Source organism: Pectinophora gossypiella, chromosome 21 (genome assembly GCF_024362695.1).
Source record: "Pectinophora gossypiella chromosome 21, ilPecGoss1.1, whole genome shotgun sequence".
NCBI classification, from domain to species: domain Eukaryota; kingdom Metazoa; phylum Arthropoda; class Insecta; order Lepidoptera; family Gelechiidae; genus Pectinophora; species Pectinophora gossypiella.
This window is the reverse complement of record NC_065424.1, coordinates 6,150,872-6,175,031: the sequence shown is the minus strand read 5'-3', so window position 1 is coordinate 6,175,031 and position 24,160 is coordinate 6,150,872. Positions and strand designations below refer to the sequence as shown.

Genomic DNA, 24,160 nt, shown 5'->3' with positions numbered 1-24,160 from the left:
GTAGGTACCTAATTTTCTGACGTTCTTTTTTGAGGAGTTGTGTGTCAACAGTGGCTGCAAGTTGTTTTTAAGTACCTACTAGTGGCTCTGCCCATCCACTGTGAATTTAAGTATGTATATATCTAACATTCATGTTTTACATATTTGTGGAAACCTAATATAAAATAAATGCAGCAATACCTACATAAAACTGACTTTTTAGCGAAATAACCGAATGTTATGTATTGTGGTATGTTTTTAAGAATTCATGTTGACAATGGTGTAATAAATTCTTATCAGAGGTGGAAGTTAATGTTTGATAGACAAAATTGGGTCACATAACCTATACACTTCTAAAAAACTTTCGCAAGTAAACAAAAAATTACGTAAACTCACTTTGTTTAGCGTTTTTAAACATGTATTTGTAATTAAAAACCTAAAGATAAGACAGGGGACGGAGGGTAACCCGTTTTTCGCCGAGTTTGGTTATGTCTAACGACTAGTAGAATATGACAAGTACAGGACGGAATTTCGTGTGTAGTGACACAGTGTGCTGTCTAATGACGAGCAAGTCTCTCCCCCGACATCCAGTGCTTATTTTAGCCCGTGCACTGATGTCCTAGCCTCGACCAACGCGCCAAGCACGTTGAGACAGCGACGTAGCGCGCTCCACAACTGCACAAAATAAAGAATTCCAACTTACCCCAAGATCCCAGGCTTGTAAGCATAGTTGGGCACTCTCCACGGACACCCTCCGTATTCACCTATAAGCGCATCGTGATTCTTGTTCAGGTTAAAAGTCGACGCACGGTTATCGTTCATTTTCCTACGCGCGGGGTTGAAGTAGTTATTATTCCTATTTTCACCATTCACATCGTTTATAGGTATAAAGTCTTGCGCTTTATTCGCATTTGGGTTAGCGTTTTCTAAATTTTTTAAGTTCATTCTTTCTATTTCACTTTGAGTTTCCCAAATACGAAGCCACAGGCGCTTCGCTGGTCCTTCCTGCTCGGGCTGATACCACGCGACGGCGGGATCCATTCAGCCGGAGCAAGGTTCCACTATATGGGATGACACATACTGTAGCATTTCACATTTATATTTATAAAATTACATTGAAAATTATCACAAAACAAAAATAAGTCACACCACATTCGTAACATGGACGACACGCGTAAAGTTGACAGTTCAACTAATAGAGGGCGCCATCTTTGCAAAATAAGTTCTAGATTTTGCGTCATTATGCGAATTCATAAATGGAATTTATAGATTAAAGGTAAAATATCAAAAGGAAATATCGAATTTTATTTGTTATTTTATATTTAGCTGTATGTTTACTAGATAGTTTTCGACAATAATAGTAAATTGATTTAAAAGTTCCTCAGTAGACCATATTTTTTACTTATAATTCAATAATGTAAGGCAAAAAATAACGTTCATACTGCCTTACAAATTCGGATACATGTCTCGATTATTTTATCGCTTGTCAATATGGACTTTCCAGACTACGTTCCTCGTTATAATTAACTATTTTGTAATGAGGAAAACGAACGAGCATTTTATTGGCAAATATGCAAGTCGCATGACGCCAGACAAAGAAAAAAAAAGAAAAAAACGAACGAGCAATGGCTCGGGTACATAAAAAAATATATATTGCCTGTTGTGTTCATTTTTATTCGTATTTATATATCCTGTGTATATGTTTTGTGAATAATTATTGAAAAAAGAAGAATTAATGTTTGATTGCTTGATTGATAGGCTCTCGTTTGGCCACAATATCATCTGATAGTAAGTGACGATAGGGTCTAGGGTGGATCACGCTTACCTCGCAAAGGCGTATTCACTTTAGTATTAAAGGCTCTCAAATTCAGACGACCGATGTCAGACAGTTCCAGTTGTTTGCTGTCCGTAACACAATTAATTAAAACTACAATGTAACGGGAAAAGCATATAAAAAATAGTTGTTGCTTGATATTTGGATCATAATATGTATAGAATTATGTTGCTAACTATATTGCTTCTCTTTATTTTGATGAGAATAATAATGGGTAGAAGGTTGGTGGAAGATGTAATTTTATTGTGCCTGGGTATAATAAACAGAGTCATCATTTATACGCCAAAATAAAGATAAAAGATGCATAATGTCTTCTATCCATGCAATTAGACGATTAAACGAAGGAAAATCTTTACAGAGGGCATCTATATTGCTTTTGAGGATCGTAGTCTGAAAGGTCCCTAATCAAAACATTTCTTGTTTGTATCCGATTATCGAATTCGTTCAAAAATTGTGAAAATGCGCAGATTCCCGCCTAAAAACCTGTAATGTCAAAAATTTTCAAAGGGGGCTTTTTGGCGGGAGGCGGGAACGGGACAGTTGCTTTCTTCATTGAATAATCTAAATAATTAATACGAAGTGGTGTTTTGTGGTTAATGATCGCATTAAGTTAGTCGGAAGACATTCGCGAGTGTTATTATATTGGAGTATTCAATAAACAAAGTGTATCTGCCTATTTTCGCTTCGTGTCGGGAAGCCGCTTCATAACTCAAAAGTTTATGCGGACTTTTGAGTTAATTCGTTTGGGGTTCGGAGTAGGAGTCTACTCCGAGGGTGGGGGCTTAGGTTTCATCATCATCACCTTTCATCATTTCATTAATCATCAAGAAAAAAAATACGTCAGACATGGCTGTATGGGCATAGTTCCCTTTGCCTTACCCTTCGGGGAAAACCAAACCAAAAAAAAAAAAAAAAAATTTTCAAAGGGTTATGTGTTTTGTAGTGTAATTTATTGTTTATTTTCGTATATTTTCAATGAATTATTGCGAAACACGTACATAAACTTATGAATAACTTGAACAAATTACTAAAGTCATGTAGAATAGTAGTATCACTTGCTAAACGACCTGTATTTGTAGAGGTAAATACAAGAATATATTCCAAATATTCAGCAATAGTTTTCACACATAATTTAGATCATTTTGTTATCAGAAACATGTCTCAGAAGAGTATAAAATCGTTTTTCACTATCACTCCGAAGAAAACTGCTGAAATGAAGGAGGAAACGAAGGTAATAATTTTGTCAATCAAGTCTTTTGACTTACTTTTACATAACTATTGCTTTTAAATAATTATGCTCCTTGTGTCACGGGGGCACTGCAGAGGTGTCTGTTTGCTTCACACTATGTATATAAGTATATTGTGACTTTCCAGGACGAATCTCCTTCAAGTTCTCCTAAGAAGAATGATAATACAATGATAAATGAATCACCGCCTGTTACTAATGGAAAAGAAAAGGTAACATTATTTACTTATTAGTTGTGAAATTGATTTGTTCCAAAAAGTAACAATCAAATTATTCGAATGATTCCATATACCTATGGTATTTGAAATTTCTAACTTTTTAATTATAGATGGATGTATTGGCTGTAATATTTTTTTAATTTTTGACAAATTTCAATAATGTTTTCACATTATCCCATCAGTTTTCTATTTTGATAATATAGTGAAAAGGATATAGTTTTTCATCCTTGTCAACTACCCTATAGACACAAATATATTTGTGTGTATGATAGATAATTAGAATATGTACATAAGAGAATTTACCATTGCAGAGAACTTCAAGAAGACAAAGGCTAGAAAGTAGTGATGAGGAGTCCCAGTCACCCAAACCTACGAAAAGGAAGTCATCTCCTACTAGTTCTGAAAAGGTACATACATACATAAATTCACGCTTTCTACTATTATGGGCTGGCATAACCACCAAGAGTGGCTCAAGCCTCGAAAAAAAAATTAGATAAAAAAAACTATTAGGGTATGTAGACGTAACATAAATTCACGGCTATATCCTCAAGAGTGTACTTGACTGGGTCAAAGATGAATTATAAAATGCTAATTGAGAAAAAAACAGTCTAAGATGATCAAAAATCATATTCGTAAATTTTTCGAGTAGTTTTCGAATTTTATCTTTGAATTCATTAAACTAAAAGCCTTACTTTAGTTTATACTACTATTCGTTCTGGTCACATGCCACTTAATAAATTTTACTTTTTAATGAGGAAGAGGGACTCGCCCAATTGTACACGCTGTGGGACTGTCGAGGATCTTATGCATTTCTTGGTGGAGTGTGACCGGAACAAACAGATTAGAAGGAAATTATTCCACCAAAATCTTCATGGAGGAGAGATTGTGTGCCTCTTGGCAGATCCAGTGTCCGTAGCGGCAAGGCTGGTATATAAATACTGTACTGTGTCTCTTAGGAGTAACAATCCCTGAACAGCATGGTGTAGTGCTGTAATGGTATTCTTTTGTAAATTGTTGATTTGATCATCATTAAACACTCTAAACTATGAGGCTGGCATAACCACCAAGAGTGGCTCAAGCCTCGAAAAAAATTAGATAAAAAAAAAACTATCTGGTTGACCAATCCCTTGTCTAAGGGATAGGTACACGAAAGCACCTATGAGGTTGGCATGATCACACAGGGTGTTCAAAGCCTCGTTAAAAATAAGAATAAAAAAAATAAAAAAACTATTCATTAAAAATTAGTACGACATTTGACTGCTTCTATTGATGACGTCACAGCACAGTATTTCCATACAAACTAACAACTACAAACTCCAAAATACAAACTCTTTTGATGTTTTGTAAAAAGTATCTCATTTGACTATGTTGTCAAGTAGCCTATTGAGCTATACAAAGGTATATCCATTGCCCAATGAACTAAGTGCCCACGCTGTACCAAGCGACCTTCCCAGTTAGTGGTCTAACACTTTGGTATATGATAGGTGGCGAGACATATTGTCTATAATGATTGGACCAATTGTAGACCAAAGTGAGATCCAGGCAGGGCGTGAGGTAAATTTATCTTGTCGCCAAGGGTGGAAGGTTTCCATTCTATACATAGAATAAATACACTTTGCTTAAGTTTTCCTAACAATATTAACTACCTTTCAGAAAAAGAACACGAAGCGGCAAAGAATTGAAAGCTCAGAAAGTGAAGCAGGGTCACCGGTCAAGGTTGAGGAGAAAATTGAAGTGAAAATAGAAAAGACGCACCAACCTAAGACATATGCATCACCAAAAAGTAAAAAAACCAAAGCGACATCAACAAAAGATAAAATATCATCATCAGTAGAGAAAAAGACTTTACGAGAGAAAAATGAGAAGACAAGTCCGGCTAAAAAATCTCCTACTAAATTGACTGTGAAAGAAGAGATATCTCCTACTCAAAAGAAGATAGTTCCTATGAGTGCTTTTGTTAAGAAAGAGAATGGAGTGGGTGAGAAGAAAGATGGGGAAGTCAAGAAGGAAGGAGACAGAGTACCAGGTAATGGTCTACACATTTGAATGCAATAAAAATAATAACTATAAGTTCAAATGTAGGTGGCAATGCTGTTGAGTGTTCCTAAATTTTGACAGTTCTTCATACTGTCCACCTAAAATTCGCGATAAATTGCTATACAATGTGCAGTGTATCCCATGGGGCGAAGGAGAAACAGGCAGTTTTTATCTTCATTATAAATGCAAGTCACTTCGTGATATTGAAATTCTACAATACAAGATTTTATACAATAATTTCAAAAATAATAATCTGTGAATGCGCCTATTTTTTTTACCTAACCTAAATAAAATCCCAGGAAATAAAAGTATGGAAGTGGCTTCTTTAAAACAAGACCGTATGTACTAATACACTTCTGCTCTTTCAAATATTTGTCCTCTCAGACGACGCCCTGAGCCGAGGTTCGCGCCCAACTGGGCACCCTCAGGCCTGTTGTCTTAAACGTTGTACCAGGTGAGAGCCTTCAGCGCTCCCTATTTGTCCGGCCAAGTAGTTAATGCTATCTGCGGCATAAAATATACACCTCTGCCTACCCCTTCGGGGATACAGTCGTGATGCTATGCTATATAGTAGCCTAATAAAATTTCCTCTATTTCAGAGGAAGAATATAACCCAGCGAAACCAAAGTACCATCCGATCGACGACGCGTGTTGGTCAAAGGGCGAGGAAGTCCCATACTTAGCTCTAGCCAAGACCCTAGAAGCCATAGAAGCGATTTCAGCTCGACTCAAGATCGTGGAGATACTGGCTAACTTCTTCCGTTCAGTACTAGCACTGACTCCTGAAGATTTACTTCCTTGTGTGTATATGTGCTTGAATCAGCTGGCACCGGCGTATCATAGCTTAGAGTTGGGTAAGTAATAATAATAATAATCCCATTGTTTTAAGTTTACGCGAACCCGTTATTATGTGTTTTAATTATGATAAGAACTTATCATAATTAAAACACATAATAACGGGTTCTTACCGCGTTTAAATGGGGATATGAGACTCCCGATATTTCGACACTGTTGCAAGTGCCATGATCACGGGATGACTGATGAGATTGGAGTGGAGTAGGTAGATCCATAATTTTCTACGGGCAGACATATCTGTCTACCCTCTTTCTTTGCCGCTTGTTTATGGTTTTGATATCAATCCACAAATATTATCGACAGAACGTCGATAATATTACATCCCCAGACTCGACGAAAAATTTCAACAGGGAAGACGGGTTCAAATTATCGACCATGTGGAATCCAGTAGTAGGTGTTGTAAAAAGCTTGAAACGGCCTAATGTGGTGAAAAAACGTGAGGACACACTGAGTGCGGTTTGTCGTAGTGAGTTTGGTGCGAGTTCAGATGGTTCCGAACATTCCGATTCATATAATGATAGGAACAAAAAAAATATAACAAAAAAGTAATAAAAAAAAAGAAAAAAAAATTCGTGTTTTATTAAATGGTACATAATATATCTCAAATGATTTTTGATAGTTTTTCCACCTGCATAACCTAGTGAATCTAGCGAATGAGAGATTCCAGGCAGCTCAGAGCTCAATATACGGTCATGAGTGCTAATATGTATACACTTCGAAACCATGTCACATTAACGTTTTTGACAAATTAAATTTTAAGTCTCATTAAATGTCAAATATGATAGTGCGACAGGGTTCTAAAGTGGGTACATGATATTGCTCATGACTGTACTCTCCAGATAGCACATCTGCCTGTTTAATGTAATACTTATATAACTTATCACGCCCTCCTTTCTCAACAGGTATGGCAGAAACCTATCTAATGAAAACGATAGGTCAATGTACGGGGCGCACTCTAGCCCAGGTCAAGAGCGCGGCACAGAAGACGGGCGATCTCGGGCTGGTAGCGGAGCAGGCGCGTGCTACCCAACGAACCATGTTCACTCCGCCACCGCTCAAAGCCAGGAAAGTCTTCGCTGCTCTCAAGGAAGTCGCCCATATGACTGGTATGTGCTGGAACTTTCTAGAATGTTCTACAATAATATAGATGTAGCCGAGGCGAGGAGCTCGGTGGCGCAGCGGTAAACGCGCTCGGTCTGCGATTGCTAAAGTTAAGCAACATTCGCAAAGGCCGGTCATAGGATGGGTGACCACAAAAAAAAAAGTTTTCATCTCGAGCTCCTCCGTGCTTCGGAAGGCACGTTAAGCCGTTGGTCCCGGCTGCATTAACAGTCGTTAATAACCATTAATCTGCACTGGGCCCGCGTGATGGTTTAAGGCCCGATCTCCCTATCCATCCATAGGGAAGGCCCGTGCCCCAGCAGTGGGGACGTTAATGGGCTGATGATATTGATGATGATGATGAGCCGAGGTTAAGAGCGCCACACAGAAGACGAGTGATCTAGGCTTGGTAGCGAAGCAGGAATGCGTTACACAGCGAACTATGTTCACTCCGCCACCGCTCAAAGCCAGGAAAGTATTCGCTGCCCAGAAGGAAGTCGCCCATATGACTGGTATGTGCTGGAGCTTTCTAGAATGTTCTATCTTAGACAGCAGAAATTCCGCCTTATAAGTACTGACGGAACAGGAACGCGTTTACTCAACGAACCATTTTCACTCCACCACCGCTCAAAGCCAAGAAAGTCTTCGCTGCCCAGAAGGAAGTCGCCCATATTACTGGTATGTACTGGAGCTTTCTAGAATGTTCTATCTTAGACAGCAGAAATTCCGCCTTATAAGTACTGACGGAACAGGAACGCGTTACCTCAACGAACCATGTTCACTCCACCACCGCTCAAAGCCAGGAAAGTCTTCGCTGCTCTGAAGGAAGTCGCCCATATGACTGGTATGTGCTGGAACTTTCTAGAATGTTCTATTTTAGACAGTAGAAGTTCCGCCTTATAGGTACTAACGGAACAGGAACGCGTTTACTCAACGAACCATGTTCACTCCGCCACCGCTCAAAGCCAGGAAAGTCTTCGCTGCTCTGAAGGAAGTCGCCCATATGACTGGTATATGCTGGAACTTTATCGAATGTTCTAGAATAATATAGATATAACCGAGGTTAAGAGCGCCACACAGAAGACGGGTCATCTAGGCTTGGTAGCGAAGCAGGAATGCGAACCATGTTCACTCCGCCAAAGCTAGGAAAGTCTTCGCTGCTCTGAAGGAAGTCGCCGATATGACTGGTATGTGCTGGAGCTATCTAGAATGTTCTAGAGCTGTGTAAATGTAGCCCAGGTTAACAGCGCCACACAGAAAACGGGCGAAGGAAGTCGGCCATATGACTGGTGCTCTTGAATCACCTGATTGTCCGGAAAAGTAAGATGATTCCGTACATCGGAGGGAACGTTAAGCCGCTGGTCCCGGCTATTAGCTATAAAAACTCGTCCACCAACCCGCAGTGCAGCAAAGTGGTGGAGTATGCTCCATACCCTCTGGTTGATTGAGGGGAGGCCTGTGCTCAGCAGTTGGACGTATATAAGTATTAATAATTATAACCACCTTATAAATAGAAAATAAACCAGGGATGGACGTGGGTTTAAGTATTTGACAGTCAAACAAAGTTCAGTCGAATTGTATGATAATTAAATTCAATTTCACTCAAACCCACGTTCACCCCTGGTTTATTTTTTTTATTTGTAAGGTGGTAAGTGTTAATGTATTTTATGTAATTTCAAATGAAATAATCATCATCATCATCACCAGCTCATTAACGTCCCCACTGCTGGGGCACGGACCTTCCCTATGGATGGATAGGGAGATCGGGCCTTAAACCACCACGCGGGCCCAGTGCGGATTGGTGGTTATTAACGACTGCTAACGCAGCCGGGACCAACGGGTTAACGTGCCTTCCGAAGCACGGAGGAGCTCGAGATGAAAACTATTGAATGAAATAATACTAATTAATAATTAATTATTTTCAATAATTTTCTTTTCAATGTACCATTTCTTTATTTTTTGTTTTTTTTTTATGTATATTTCTACGCCTGCATGCAGGCCGAACACATCACAACATTGTTATTTGAATTATTTTACCACCTTTTTGTATTCTGTGTTCTCGCAAATAAATTGATTTGATTTGTGTTTTCACTATTTCAGGGCAAGCTTCAGTCAACAAGAAGATTGCTAAGATACAGTCCCTGTACATCGCGTGTAGGAACGTCGAAGCAAGATACTTAATCAGGTAATGAATGAACGGTGGTATTAATAAACTAATCTCAGCTTCGAGACTGCTCTCAAGATCCCATACCAGATAATATTTTAAATTTGTCAGACAATAAATTTAAAGCTCATGTGAAGCTTACTTTATGTAAAAAGCTTATTACAAGATTAATGATTACCCAAATGATAAAAATGTCTGGTATTGAATGTGTTCCTCTAGTTATTAAATAACTTGTAATGTATTTCCTCATTGGTTTTTAAAAGATGTGTTGCTGTTGCAGTTTCTTGTCATTTCTTCTCCTCAGCCATAACACCTTGCGAAATGACGTAAATTCAAAAATGTTATATTGACCTTCAACAAGTTTATCCATGATAATTACGTTGAATAAATGATTCTGATTTCTGATTATCAACTTGGCAGTTCCAATGTATGTGTCATGTGTGAGTAGGATAGGTACTAACACAGTTTATGTTCACATTATTACTAGAAGTATGGTGTGAAATAAAATAATACATTCAGTCATTATTATGATATTTAATAAAAAAAAATATTAAAGAATTGAGAACCTCCTCCTTTTTTGAAGTCGGTACAAAGAAAACTCATCAATCATGTCAATGTGACAGTTCTTATATAAAAACAGGGACTTGAGCATGATCTTGAGGGCAGTCTCACCCTAACTCTTACACATTGTTATGTCCATATGCAGGGTGTAAGTGACATCGTAACGAAAACTTTGAGGGATGATAGAGCATAATTCTGATTTGATATCAAGTAGAATTTTACGTCGCAATATGGAACTAAAAAAAATAATTTAAAAATACACAAAAAAATTCATGAATTTTCCGACAGGAAATTCCACTTGATATCAACGCAGAATCATAGTCTGAACACCGTAACGAAAACTTTGGGGGTGATTCAGACCATGTATCTGAGTTGATATGAAATAGAATTTTCTGACTGAAAATTCAAGAAAATGTTGTGTCTTTTTTTATTTATTTTCAGTTGCATAGGTACTTTTGCAACAGAAAATTCCACTTAATATCAATTCAGAATCATGGTCTGAATCATCCCACAAAATTTTCGTTACGATGTCACTAATACCTTGTACAGTCATGAGCAATATCATGTGCCCACTTAAGAACCCTGTCGCACTATCATATTTGACATTTAACGATTTTTTTTTGTTTTGGTTTTCCCCGAAGGGTAAGGCAAAGGGAACTATGCCCATACAGCCACGTCTGACGTATTTTTTTTCTTGATGATTAATGAAATGATGAAAGGTGATGATGATGAAACCTAAGCCCCCACCCTCGGAGTAGACTCCTACTCCGAACCCCAAACGAATTAACTCAAAAGTCCGCATAAACTTTTGAGTTATGAAGCGGCTTCCCGGCACGAAGCGAAAATAGGCAGATACACTTTGTTTATTGAATACTCCAATATAATAACACTCGCGAATGTCTTCCGACTAACTTAATGCGATCATTAACCACAAAACACCACTTCGTATTAATTATTTAGATTACTCAATGAAGAAAGCAACTGTCCCGTTCCCGTTTCCCGCCGAAAAGCCTGACATTTAACGAGACTTACGGTTTAATTTGTCAAAAAAGTTAATGTGACATGGTTTCAAGGTGTATACATATTAGTACTCGTGACCGTACATTATACCTTATAGACTGTTTCTATTTTGTTAATATAATTCGACCATCTAATTTGATTAACATAATCGATCGATCGATTCGATCTAATCTATCTTCCTGTATGCCCAGGTCGCTGGAAGGCAAGCTTCGTATCGGCCTGGCGGAGCAATCTGTGCTCCAAGCGCTGGCGGTGGCCACGACGCTGACGCCTCCTGGACCCAACGGCGTCGAGACGTTAGACGCTTCCAAGGGATTGTCTGCTGAACAGCTCAAGGTATTATTGTAGGGACTTTGAACTGCCGTTTCTTACATACATACATGTAGGGTAACTACACACTCAATTCGTCAGGCCAGCTTTATTGTGTGCCGTGTGACCGGACCTTCAAGTCGAAGTTCGGTTTCGCCGGCCACATCAGAGCCCACCACAACAACGACCTGGGATGGATATTTAGGAAACGCCGTCGCCGGATACGGTTTGGACGACATGATGATAATGACATGTAGGGTGTTGGAGTTAAAATGAAAATGACTCGTAGTAATCTTCAACATTTTATATTTTTTCACACAAAATAATCACTGAGCGAATTACTGACTAATGTGAGTACGGTCACGAGCATTAATATGTATACACTTTGGTACCATGTCACATTAACTTTTTTGTCAAATTGAACTGTAAGTCTCACTAAATGTCAAATATGTTAGTGCGACAGAGTCCTAAAGTGAGTACATTATATTGCTCATGACTGCACGTAAAAATAATTAAAACTGCAAGTAAATCTTTACCTAAAATTAAAAAAAAAATAGCCTTGCAAAGTAAATTAAAATTATTAGCCTCGTGGGTATTTTTTTTTTGCAAATTGGTTCATCGGTACGGCAATGCATGGAAAGGGCAAGCCACAGAGACTGTAACCTGGAACCTGACAGAGGGCAGCAGTAACTGTCAGTACTATTCAGAGGCGGAGGACAGGAGTCCTAGTACGACTTTGGAATAGACTACTCTGGGCGCCATCCCGCTCGCGTCAGACAGAGTACTACGGGGCGGAAGACAAGAGGGAACCCACTGTCCTATTTTTCCCTAAAAAAGTAGCATGGATAATGCTACGCCGACAAGAACGAGGCTCTTAAATTAGTGATGTGTGTCTTCACACAATAATACCTCACCTACAGAACGGTAACTCTCCCGCTCCCCACCAGCTGAGCTATGTTTACCTCATCCCCTCGGTCTTACTTTAGTCTTCAATCGTATGGGCGTCAGACGTCACACACACAGATGTGCGTGTACGATAACGTCAATGTGTAATGTCCGTGTAAACCGAGGTGTTTTGTATGCAGTATCCGGTATGTGCTATTACGACTTTTGTCCGGCCAAGTATTTAATGCCATTTGCGGCAAATCATTATTTTATTTTATTTTATTAAAAAGGACAGATACACAGACAGATTGTAAACAACACATGTATAACATAACTCGAAACAGGTTTTGAACTAGTCTACAATCCAAAAAATACTGTACACAGCATTACAAAATAGTAGATAGGACAGAACTTAAGATAAACAATACATAGGCCCCGATTCCTGCAGACACCGCCTAATTTTATTTTAGGTTATATCCGTCATTTTCGTATCCGTCGAAAAGGAAAGGGACGGATGATTCACAGCTCTTAATTTTAGGAAGAATGAGTAAATGAATGAATAACCCGGGCGAATCAAAAGGTACGTCGCTGGTATGCATTCCGTTTGACGTGCTGTCTACTTAACTTTGTCGGGTTATTGACGGATGTAAAATTTTTAGACGGTTGGTTTAGATTTGTGCTTAAAATTGACGTGTGTTCCATAAATTTTATGCTTGTCGATTACCCGTCCCTTTCCTTTTCGGCGGATAAGAAAATGACAGATATAACTTAAAATAAAATTAGATGGTATTTACAGGAATTAGCACCATACTTAAACCAATTAATACATTAAAAACATCAATATTAAAAAAAAAACCAACAAGGATGAAACTAATATAAGTAAGATAGCTTAATGAAGCAACTATCGACAATAAGTCTCGTCAAAAAAGCTATTACGATAAAGTTTTTGGTGCAATAAAGTACGAACATTCCGATATCAAAAACATAAACAAGCGGCAAAGAAAGAGGGTAGACAGATATGTCTGCCCGTAGAAAATTATGGATCTACCTACTCCACTCCAATCTCATCAGTCATCCCGTGATCATGGCACTTGCAACAGTGTCGAAATATCGGGAGTCTCATATCCCCATTTAAACGCGGTAAGAACCCGTTATTATGTGTTTTAATTGCAATAAAGTATATTTGAATTTGAACTTTCCAGGCAAAAATAGACGAACAAGCTCTGATAATAAAGACGACATACTGCGAATGTCCGAACTACGAGCTGCTGGTGCCGGCGTTGCTGCAACACGGGGTGCAGCAGTTGCAGCAACACTGCCGGCTGACGCCCGGAATACCGCTCAAGCCCATGTTGGCACATCCCACCAAAGGACTACACGAGGTGTTCAACAGGTCAGCATATATACGGGACTTCTTATTGTGTGGGTCGTGAGGTGGAATACCAGCCTCATGAACCCTGGTGTCAGGGTTATGATTGAGCCGCTAAATGCCCCTGACATGGCTCATGTAACGATTATTCACTTAAATCAGTAAATAGTAACCGGGACCAACGGCTAACGTGCCTTCGGAAGCACGGGACTTCATTCGTGATTCGTTCAAGTCGTGAAAAAAAAACGGGATAACGCTAGGGGGATGATGAGGTGTGATCTTGTGTTATATTCGGCAGATTTGAGAACCAAGAGTTCACATGCGAGTGGAAGTACGACGGAGAACGCGCTCAGATCCACGTCCCAGCTGTACCTGACAACGACACACCAGACTTCAGGTAAACAACAGAAGCACATCCCGAACGTTATGATGTCCCAATCAAACATCCCGTACATAAATCTTACACTGGGGCTGTTTCTTGAAAAAAAATTGTATGGCAGCCATCTTGTATTTCCGCCATTTTGATTTTTTATCACCGACGATTGAATTTGACTAAAAATGAAATACGTATTTATTTTTCGTTGAAGAAAAATGATCGAGGTGTCATAGTTTGGCCAGGCCGTAGGGTGTCTCCATGATGCAGAGCAGCTTGTCAAAATCTGGAAGTTTTCCTATACTCCCCTGGACTTTGTGTTCACACCTCCATACATCATTTTTACCCCCCGACGCTCCTGGGAGAACAACTATGTCAGACAGTCAGTCAATGGGTTTCCAGCTATACATTTTTTTGTTTTAATTATTTTCAATTCTTTACTTTTTCGCTGGAAAATTCCACTTGATATGAACTCAGAATAATGAGCTGAATCATAATCATCCCCCTCAGTATTTGTTACGATGTCACTAACACACTGTACAACTACATACAAGTAGATAAGGTGTTAGTGACACCGTAACGAATACTGTGATAGATGATTCAGACCATGATTCTGAGTTGATATCAAGTGGAAAAGGGTGAGAGAGAGAGAGAGAGAGAGAGAAAATGTTTATTCAACAAATTGTGACACATTACATACGAAGTGTTACAAACAGAGTAAAAACAACAAAATATCATAAAACAATTTTTAAAACTCAGTACATAATGTGGCACAGCAGTGAATAGGACACGAACTCAGCATTGTGTCTATTTCCGAAGAAACAGACGCTGTTTTTCAGTCGCTCCTTAATTTTCCGTCTGTTGGATCCCGCGAAGCTGACATGACTCATAGCGCAAATAAGCAATGTAGGTATCTATCAGATAGAGTTACATATATAAACAAAATATATTTGAACAATTATATATTAGGTATGCATAAATATTAATAGAGAATAGGTAATAACACTGCAACAGCACAATTATAACAATAAAGATAATACGTAAGGTGAATAACAAAAGTATCAGTACATAATTATAATATTGGGAAACAGGATGCTTTACCACCAGGACGCCCGTTGTTTCTCCACAAGCAAACCTTTAAGTCGATTTACAAACAGAGCGTCTGAGAGGAGGTGGTAAGTCATTCCAACATTTGGACGCCTGATGTCTAAAACTTCCTTCAAAGGTCCTGGTACGATGAAAGGGTGTTTTTAGCAAGAAGCTATCCATTCTCCGCGAAGAGTAACTATAGGTAGCCCACTGGGTGAAACGAAGTTCCGGGTCATCTAGGTTTTAACACTATCTTTTTTTAGATTTTATTTAAAAAAATATAACCTCATTTGAAACAGCAATGCAGCTGTATTCAGCCGCAACCAGGAGAACAACACGAGCAAGTACCCGGACATACTGAGGCGTCTGCCCACCCTGCTGAAGCCGGGGGTGCATAGCTGCGTGCTCGACACAGAGGCTGTGGCATACGATGTCGAGAAGAAACAGATACTGCCCTTCCAGGTATGTGGTAGACGCTAACGAATGCTTTGTACACACCAAACACTTCAGGATCCCGATACCGACCCCGCCGGCGTGGTCGACGACTTCCCTCAATCAGCGCTTATCGCCATCGACCCACTAGGGTCGATTAATTCTTTCAAATATTTTTCCTCTCAGACGACGCCCTGAGCCTGAATATTGTTTTAAAACCGTAAATAGTAGTATTTAGGTGTACTATTTTCGCAAACTAACAAAGATTTTGGGTCAGAATACGAGAAGTACCATATTTCAGACCCTCAATTTTGATCAATTCTACATTTGTAGTGGTGCAGATTACAGTGTACTTGCTGAGCGTGTAGAGGTGTCAATGTTAGTTTGTGTGCGTGATAGGTCTTTTTTCTCTAAAGGCTTTGAGTGCTTGACAAGCGTAATAGATAGAATGCGGTGACAATTTCAAAAGAGATTTTTTATGAGCTGACTGAAACGAATCACCTTAATATTTACTCGATGCGCGAGTCGGAGTCGCAACTTGATCGGATTTGTTGTTCACAGATCCTATCAACCCGTAAACGCAAGGACGCGAACGAAGCGGACATCAAAGTGCAAGTGTGTGTGTTTGTGTTCGACCTGCTGTACCTCAACGGGCGCGCGCTGGTGCGGCAGCCGCTGGCCGAGAGACGGGCTCTGTTGAAGGAGCACTTCCACGAGGTCGAAGGTAAGTCACATTCTTCTTCTATCGTGTGGGTTGTGAGGTGGTGGTGGAGGTCGCCATGACGTTTTTATGGTTACGCAATTTGTAAGGGGTTCGCCGATGTGGAGACAGATAGACTCACGCCCACGATCTGCAAAGGGTTAGGTTGAGCTACAAGTAACCAACGCAACGAAATCTAATAATAGTACTTGTGTTGCTAATCGATAGGCCACTTTCGATGTTTTATCGATAGTTCTTCTTCTATCGTGTGGGTTGTGAGGTGGATTACCAACCCCCTCAACCCTGGTGTCAGGGTTATTATTGAGCCGTCATACGCCCCTGACATGACTCATGTAACGACTACGTACTTACTACGGACCAACGGCTTATCCGAAAAGCACGGATCATCTTACTTTTTGGACAATCAGGTGATCAGCCTGCAATGTCCTAATCAAACCAGGGCCCTCACAGAGTGATTTTTGTGATATGTCCCCACCGGGAATCGAACCCGGGACCTCTGGGTCGTGAGCACATCGCTCAACCATCGGACCACAGAGGCCGTCAGGGCAGGAGGATGATGATACCTTTATCAAAACAGGTGAATGGCAGTTCGCGACGTCCAGAGACTGCACGTCGATGGAAGAAGTACAGCAGTTCTTGGACGAGTCCATCAAGGGCTCCTGTGAGGGGCTCATGGTGAAGATGCTGCAAGGGGAGAACTCCAGATATGACATCGCACGCCGCTCGCATAACTGGCTTAAGGTAAGGGTTTGTAAAGTCACAGAACACAGAAAAGAGAGAGCCTGGAAAGCTCTTCATTAAATATAGGATTATTTGCAAAAAATAGCGATCGGCACATTGTTAATACGCGGAATAAAAATAAACTTGCTTTACAAGTCAGTCGATTACATAAGATTACTAATACTAAATCTTTTAAGGGGCAATGTATACGTTTTTACAAAAAGATTCCCATTGACATTCAGAATTTGCCTTTCAACTGTTTTAAAACAGTAGTTAAACAAAAACTTTACAAAAAAATTATTATAAAGTTAGTGATTATTTAGAAGATATGAATGCATGGGATTAACTGTCTGAGAACTGATATTAGGCAGCTAAATAACTCAATTGTATAACACTATTTTATGTTTATTTTTTTTAAAGAACGTCTAGGCCCTGTGCCGAGGTTTTTCTTGCAGCTTCTTTTCCCCGGCTATACAGGTTGTGAGAAGCTGCAGTAGTTTTAGGCGGATGAGACGTTCGTTATGTAAAAATTGACGATTCAAAATGTAACTATGTTACCTAATGAATAAAGATATTTTTGAATTTGAGTAATTATTTCTGATTTTGCATTCCCAGCTAAAGAAAGACTACCTGGAGGGCGTGGGCGACAGTATAGACGCGGTGGTGATCGGGGCGTACCTCGGCCGCGGCAAGCGGACTGGGGTCTACGGCGGGTTCCTGCTAGCGTGCTGCGACGGTAACATAACACATACTTTATACCCAGGGATCGGGTAGCGCCATTTGGGGTCAATAACCCTGAACTTTAACAGCCTCCGTGGTCTAGTTAGTGGTTAGAGCGTTAGGCTCACGACCTGGAGGTCCGGGTTCGATTCCCGATGGGGACATGGTCGAAATCACTTTGTGAGACTGTCCTTTGTTTGGTAAGGACTTTTCAGGCTTGAATCACCTGATTGTCCGAAAAAGTAAGATGATTCCGTGCTTCGGAGGGCACGTTAAGCCGTTGGTCCCGGCTATTAGCCGTAAAAACACCTCCACCAACCCGCATTGGAGCAGCGTGGTGGAGTATGCTCCATACCCCCTCCGGTTGATTGAGGGGAGGCCTGTGCCCAGCAGTGGGACGTATATAGGCTGTTGATGATGATGATGAGTGCACCCTGTGAATAACGGGATAATACTAGAGAGATGATGATGATGATGAACCCTGAACTACTCAGAGGCGGAGAACAGGAGTCCTAATCATCTCCCTAGCATTATCCCGTTTTTCACAGAGTCCGCTTACGCAACCTAAAGATTTGACATGTCCGGCTTTTTACAGAAGCGACTGCTTGTCTGACCTTTTCCAGGTTAGGTCACATACCTCCGAAAGTGCATTTCTCGGGAATGTGGGTTTCCTCACGATGTTGTCCTTCACTGCTGAGCACGTGACAATCATTTATGATCCAATAATGAATTTGAAATACTTTAGATCGTAAATCATTGGTTTAGGCCCATGCTGGAATTCGAAACTGCGACCTCGACGTGAGAGTGAAGAGTTATCAAACTGGGCTACCACGACACACACCACGGAGGCTGCAAACTCATAATAAACTCTTTTTTTTGACGTGACTTATTGTAGATTTGCCGCAGATGGCATTAACTACTTGGCCGGATAAATGGGGAGCGCTGAAGGCTCTCACCCGGTACAACGTTTAAGACAACAGGCCTGAGGGAGTTAGGCGCGAACCTCGGCTCAGGGCGTCGTCTGAGGAAAAATATTTGAAAGAATTAATCGACCCTAGTGGGTCGATGGCGATAAGCGCTGATTGAGGGAGCATACATAACATAACATAAATAGGCTATATATGTCCCACTGCTGGGCACAGGCCTCTCAATCAACCGGAGAGGGTATGGCAGCATACTCCACCACGCTGCTCCAATGAGGGAGCATAAAAAAGTCGAATTCGTCATTCATACTAGCGATATAGGCTATGTTATGTTTTTTTTTAGGTAGCGGCGAAGAATACCAAGCGCTTTGCAAGATCGGCACGGGGTTCACAGATGAGGGGCTGAAGGCCAGGGCTGAAGAGTTGGAACCGCACATCGTATCTGGGCCCAAGTCTTATTATAGGTAAGATGTTACGATAGGCTAGTTTCCAATCAGTTCATCATCATCAGCCCATTAACGTCCCCACTGCTGGGGCACGGGCCTCCCCTATGGATTGATAGGGAGATCGGGCCTTACACCATCACGCGGGCCCAGTGCGGATTGATGGTTATTAACGACTGCTAATACAGCCGGGACCAACGGCTTAACGTGCCTTCCGAAGCACGGAGGAGCTCGAGATGAAAACTTTTGTTTGTGGTCACCCATCCTATGACCGGCCTTTGCGAAAGTTGCTTAACTTCGACAATCGCAGACCGAGCGCGTTTACCGCTGCGCCACCGAGCTCCTCCAATCCAATCAGTTACTTCAGTCAAATCAGTTACTTTTACTAAACGTCAAAACACGAAATTAGTATGTAATATGTAAAATGCATCCTGTGACATCAAAGAAAAACGTGACAAAATTTTGCTCTTATTATGACATTTTTTATAAATATTCATAAATAATATGAGGGGAGATCCAAAGATCAGGGGGGTTAAAATGGCCACATCAAAGCAATTCATCTAAGAAAGCAATATTGCTATTTGACATTTGTTTGCATTGCGCACTTACTTGTATATGCGCAAATGTCAAAGATCAGATCAGGGAGTGGAAGGCCCCTGTCCCCTATAATCTGTCTTTATTTAGTAATCAGAATTTCATATATCTTTGACCTAGGAAACTATCTAATTACTGGCTTTGATCCGACCGGAAAATCCGTTTGATATCAACTCTGAATCATAGTCTAAATCATCCCCCTCAGTACTTATTACGATGTCACACACCCTATCTGCTTGTATGGCTACTTGTATGTACTTGAACAGGGTGTAAGTGACGTCGTAACGAATACTGATAGGGATGATTCAGCTCATTATTCTGAGTTAATATCAAGTGGAATTTCTCATCGCAAAAGTATGGAAATGAAAATAATTTGAAAAAATACACAAAATATACATACATTGTTTTAAGTTTACGCGGTTATCGAGGTTATTAGTCTCATATCCCTATTTTAAACGCGGTAAGAACCCGTTATTATGTGTTTTAATTACAAAAACATACATGATTTTTGCGACGGAAAATTCCACTTGATATCAACGCAGAATCATGGTCTGAATCATCCCCCTCAGTATTCGTTACGATGTGACTAACAGCCTGTATATATTGGCGAGGTAATATGGCGACGTGCCCGCAGGTTCGACGCGTCGCACACGCCGGACGTGTGGTTCGAGCCGGCGCGCGTGTGGGAGGTGCGCTGCGCAGACCTGTCGCTGTCGCCCGCGCACCGCGCCGCCATCGGGCTGGTGGACCCCGACAAGGGCATCTCCTTAAGGTTCCCCAGGTCAGTTTGTAGTTCCTAGGAACAATGACCCCGATTCCTGCAGACACCTCCTAATTTTATTTTAAGTTAAACCCGTCATTTTCTTTTCCGCCGAAAAAGAAAGGGACGGATGACTGACAACTTCTTCTATCGTGTAGGTTGTGAGGTGGAGTACCAACCTCATCAACCCTGGTGTCAGGGTTACTATTGAGTCGCCAAAGGCCCCTGACATGGCTCATGTAATGACTACTTATATCAGTATGTAGTAACCGGGACCAACGGCTTAACGTACCTTCCGAAGCACGAATCATCTTACTAGTCACCTGATTGTCCGAAAGTAAGATGAGATTGACAACTGATAATTTTAAAATGAATAAACAACCCGGGCGAATAAGATAGCAATCCCGCTGATTTTCACATGTGCTGTCAACTTAATTCTGTCGGGTCATTGGCCAATATAAAATTTTGGGAGCAGTTTTTAAATTTCTGCCCAAAAATTGACTTGTTTACTATAAATTTTATGCCTGTCGATTACTCGTCCCTTTCCTTTTGGATAAGATAATGACCAAGTATAACTTAAAATAAAATTAGATGGTGTGTACGGGAATCAGCACACGTAACGGTGACGAGCAAAGACAAACGCCATCTAGCGTACATGCTCTGAACCAATTAGTACGATGTCGTAAGTTGGTTCACGGAATGTACGCTAGATGGCGCTTATCCGTGACAATCTACAATGTATATTGTTTTAAGAATACCAAGATGAGATGAAATGATGATGGTGATGAGATTTTTTTTATAATAAGTATATTTTCAATAATTTTCTTTTCAATGTACCATTTCTTTATTTTTTATGTATATTTGTACGCTTGCATGCAGGCTTTTTTTTTTTTTTTTACTTATTGTAGATTTGCCGCAGATGGCATTAACTACTTGGCCGGACAAATGGGGAGCGCTGAAGGCTCACCCGGTGCATGCAGGCCGAACACATCACAACATTGTTATTTGAACTATTTTACCACCTTTTTTGTATTCTATGTGTTCTTGCAAATAAATTGATTTGATTGATTGATTGATGCAGTGACGACGAAATACGGCCTTCTTTTTACGCTGTACGACAAACCAATTTCTACCAACCTCAACCCTATTTCTTCACAGATTCATACGTGTTCGTGACGACAAGACGCCGGAGGAGGCGACGACTGCGCAGCAGATAGCGTCCATGTACCTCGCGCAGGACCAGGTCAAGAACACTGGTACTAAAATTACCAACCTTGACGACTTTTATTGAACCGTCTCTACAGCAGCAGGGTCTGCACGGTAACCGCGGCGCGACCAATAGCCGTACGACGTCTATCTACGTAGATAGCATTCGCGGCGTCTATTGGTGGAAGCGTATTGGTCGATATAATTCGCACCGTGCAGACTGTACTGGTCTAAACAGGCCACTTTTTAAACCACATTGAGCGTTTCTTCTTAAGTTAAATTTTACCGTTTTACTGACCCTGATGCCTACAGACACCTCATAATTTTATTTTAAGTTATACCTGTCATTTTCTCATCCGCCGAAAAGGAAAGACGGATGATTGACAGCTGTTAATTTTAAAGTGAATAAGTGAATGATTGAATAATCCGGGTGAATCAAATAGGCATCTCGCTGAATATGCTACCTGATCGACGTGTGCTTGAGACATAATTCTGTCGGGTTTATTGACCAATGTAAAATTTAGAGACTATTGTTTAAAGTTCTGCCTAAAATTGATGTGGGTTCCATAAATTGTATGCCTGTCGATTACCCGTGCCTTTTTAGGTGAATAAGAAAATGACAGGTATAACAAAATATATATTTTTTTACTTTTGATGGGTTTGCTCTTGGCCCCAGACTTGCCCGAAGGCATTGACGAGGCCCAAAATGGAGCGAGCTCGCCCAGAAGGTGTCTGTTCACTCTGGCTTTTTAATTAGATGGTGTTTACTGGAATCGGCCCCATTGAATAAATATTATACAGGGTGTTAGTGACATCGTAACGAAAACTTTGAGGGATGATTCAGGCCATGATTCTGAGTTGATATCAAGTGGAATTTTCCGTCGCAAAAGTATGGAACGGAAAATAATTTAAATAAGCTCTAAAATTTTCATGACTTCTCCGACAGGAAATTCCACTTGATATCGACTCAGAATCATGGTCTAAATCATCCCCTTCAGTATTCGTTACAGTGTCACTAACACCCATATCTACTTGTATGGCTACTGTATGTACTTGTATGGGGTGTAAGTGACATCGTAACGAATACTGAGAGGGATGATTCAGCTGATTATTCTGAGTTAATATCAAGTGGAATTTTCCATCGCAAAACTATAGAATTGAAATTAATTAAAAAAAAACTAAAAAAATAACATGAATTTTGCGACGGAAAATTCCACTTGATATTAACTCAGAATCATGGTCTGAATCATCCCTCTGAGTATTCGTTACGATGTCACTAACACCCTGTATAAAATATCCTTTTTGAGTCTGAATTGCATTTCGCTTGTAAAGTTTAATACTATTTTATGAAATAGCTGATTTCTAGACTACCTTACTCTATTAATCTATGGCGACCTTACAAATAACAACTTCCCTATTCATTCTGATTCAATGCTTATACTAGGAATAGTTACGTCAAGAATTAGGAAAGAGTCTTTTTCCACAAATAAACAAGACAAAATTTAAAAAAATGCCTAGCTTAGGTTTATTTGTAAGGCATTCAGGGTTTATGAGCAATCAGTGGCAGCCCTGGTAAAATATTTAGGTGGCGCGAGACCTCAAATTTGCACCCCTCAGCCCCTTAAAATAAAAAATGTTTACGGGCACCCGGTATGGGCAATCTAACCCGATGATGTTAGTTTGCGGCCAGGGTGAACCAGTCTTGGTTGATTTTGCAGTGTCACACCTCGCTCCGCCCTATGGCCGCCACTGTATATGTCGAAAACGTCTTTTAAAACCATTCACAATTCATGCATTTTATACGACCTGTCTTAGTTTGAATTATGTACGCAATAAAATCACATGTCAATAATGTATAAGTGTAAATAAAACGAATATGTTCTTTGATAAATTTGTTTTATTTTATCATTCTGATATTCTTACGGCTACTTACATTCATAATTATAAAACAGTGTATTGTGACGCTAATCTAAACAAATCGACTCATATGAGATACTATCTCCAACTATTATATAAGTGCTGCAAGAAGAAAAACAAGTATTTAAAACAGCATTTTCCAAAAAAATATTACGTAAACTGACGTATCGTACAAAAAGTTCAGAAATCACAACAAGAACAAAAAAAAAACATGCACCGACTAAATTTGCCAAATGTCCATATCTGACCATCAAATAAAGCAAATTGTCGGTCAGAACACATTCAAAATGATTAATTTGACAACAGGACAGACATATAGTATACACTCTAGTGCGAAAGAGACAACTGCCAAACAATAATGTCGGACTGTACTGTTCGATAATCGGGCCGATTTTTCGCCGATTTAATTTGACAAGACAGAAATATAGCATACAGCCTAAGTGCGAAAGAGACAAGAAGTGATTTGACAGCTCCCAACAACAATGGCTGGCTGTTTGATAACAAACTTCTACAAGCCTATGCTATCCTGGTACTTGAATCTGCGGAACGCTACGAATGAACCACGTAAGTCGAACGAACAGAACAAAAATTTCTATTTGCCGTCTCAATGTACCCGGAAAACATAAACACCAGGAGACCAAATCATAATCAAAATAGTAAGAGTATTTGAAATACAATTTATTT

The 24,160-nt window shown here is 40.1% G+C and overlaps 2 protein-coding genes across 4 annotated transcripts in view; one reads left to right on the top strand and one right to left on the bottom strand.

Moving 5' to 3' along the window:
- LOC126376547 (non-canonical poly(A) RNA polymerase protein Trf4-1-like) overlaps positions 1 to 1,158 on the bottom strand; it is a 40,380-nt gene extending 39,222 nt beyond the window's left edge. Inside the window, exon 1 of the mRNA XM_050024014.1 lies at positions 683 to 1,158. Coding sequence (XP_049879971.1) covers positions 683 to 1,020 — 338 coding nt within the window. The 5' untranslated portion in view covers positions 1,021 to 1,158. The remainder of the gene's footprint in view (positions 1 to 682) is intronic.
- Positions 1,159 to 2,730: 1,572 nt separating this feature from the next.
- Positions 2,731 to 23,450, top strand: LOC126376486 (DNA ligase 1). Of its 3 annotated transcripts, none has more exons than XM_050023899.1 (18): positions 2,731 to 2,894; positions 2,966 to 3,044; positions 3,188 to 3,271; positions 3,589 to 3,684; positions 4,931 to 5,303; positions 5,914 to 6,168; positions 7,072 to 7,275; positions 9,371 to 9,455; positions 11,207 to 11,351; positions 13,412 to 13,602; positions 13,877 to 13,975; positions 15,340 to 15,502; positions 16,034 to 16,196; positions 16,771 to 16,934; positions 17,529 to 17,649; positions 18,900 to 19,020; positions 20,228 to 20,374; positions 21,512 to 23,450. In XM_050023899.1, the coding sequence occupies exons 2-18, from the start codon at positions 2,970 to 2,972 to the stop codon at positions 21,642 to 21,644; spliced, it is 2,619 nt and encodes an 872-aa protein (XP_049879856.1). In that variant the 5' UTR covers positions 2,731 to 2,894; positions 2,966 to 2,969; the 3' UTR covers positions 21,645 to 23,450. The 3 variants fall into 3 exon arrangements, with proteins under 3 accessions (XP_049879856.1, XP_049879857.1, XP_049879855.1); XM_050023900.1 differs by having other exon boundaries at positions 2,950 to 3,044; XM_050023898.1 differs by having other exon boundaries at positions 2,731 to 3,044.
- The last annotated feature ends 710 nt before the right edge of the window (positions 23,451 to 24,160 follow it).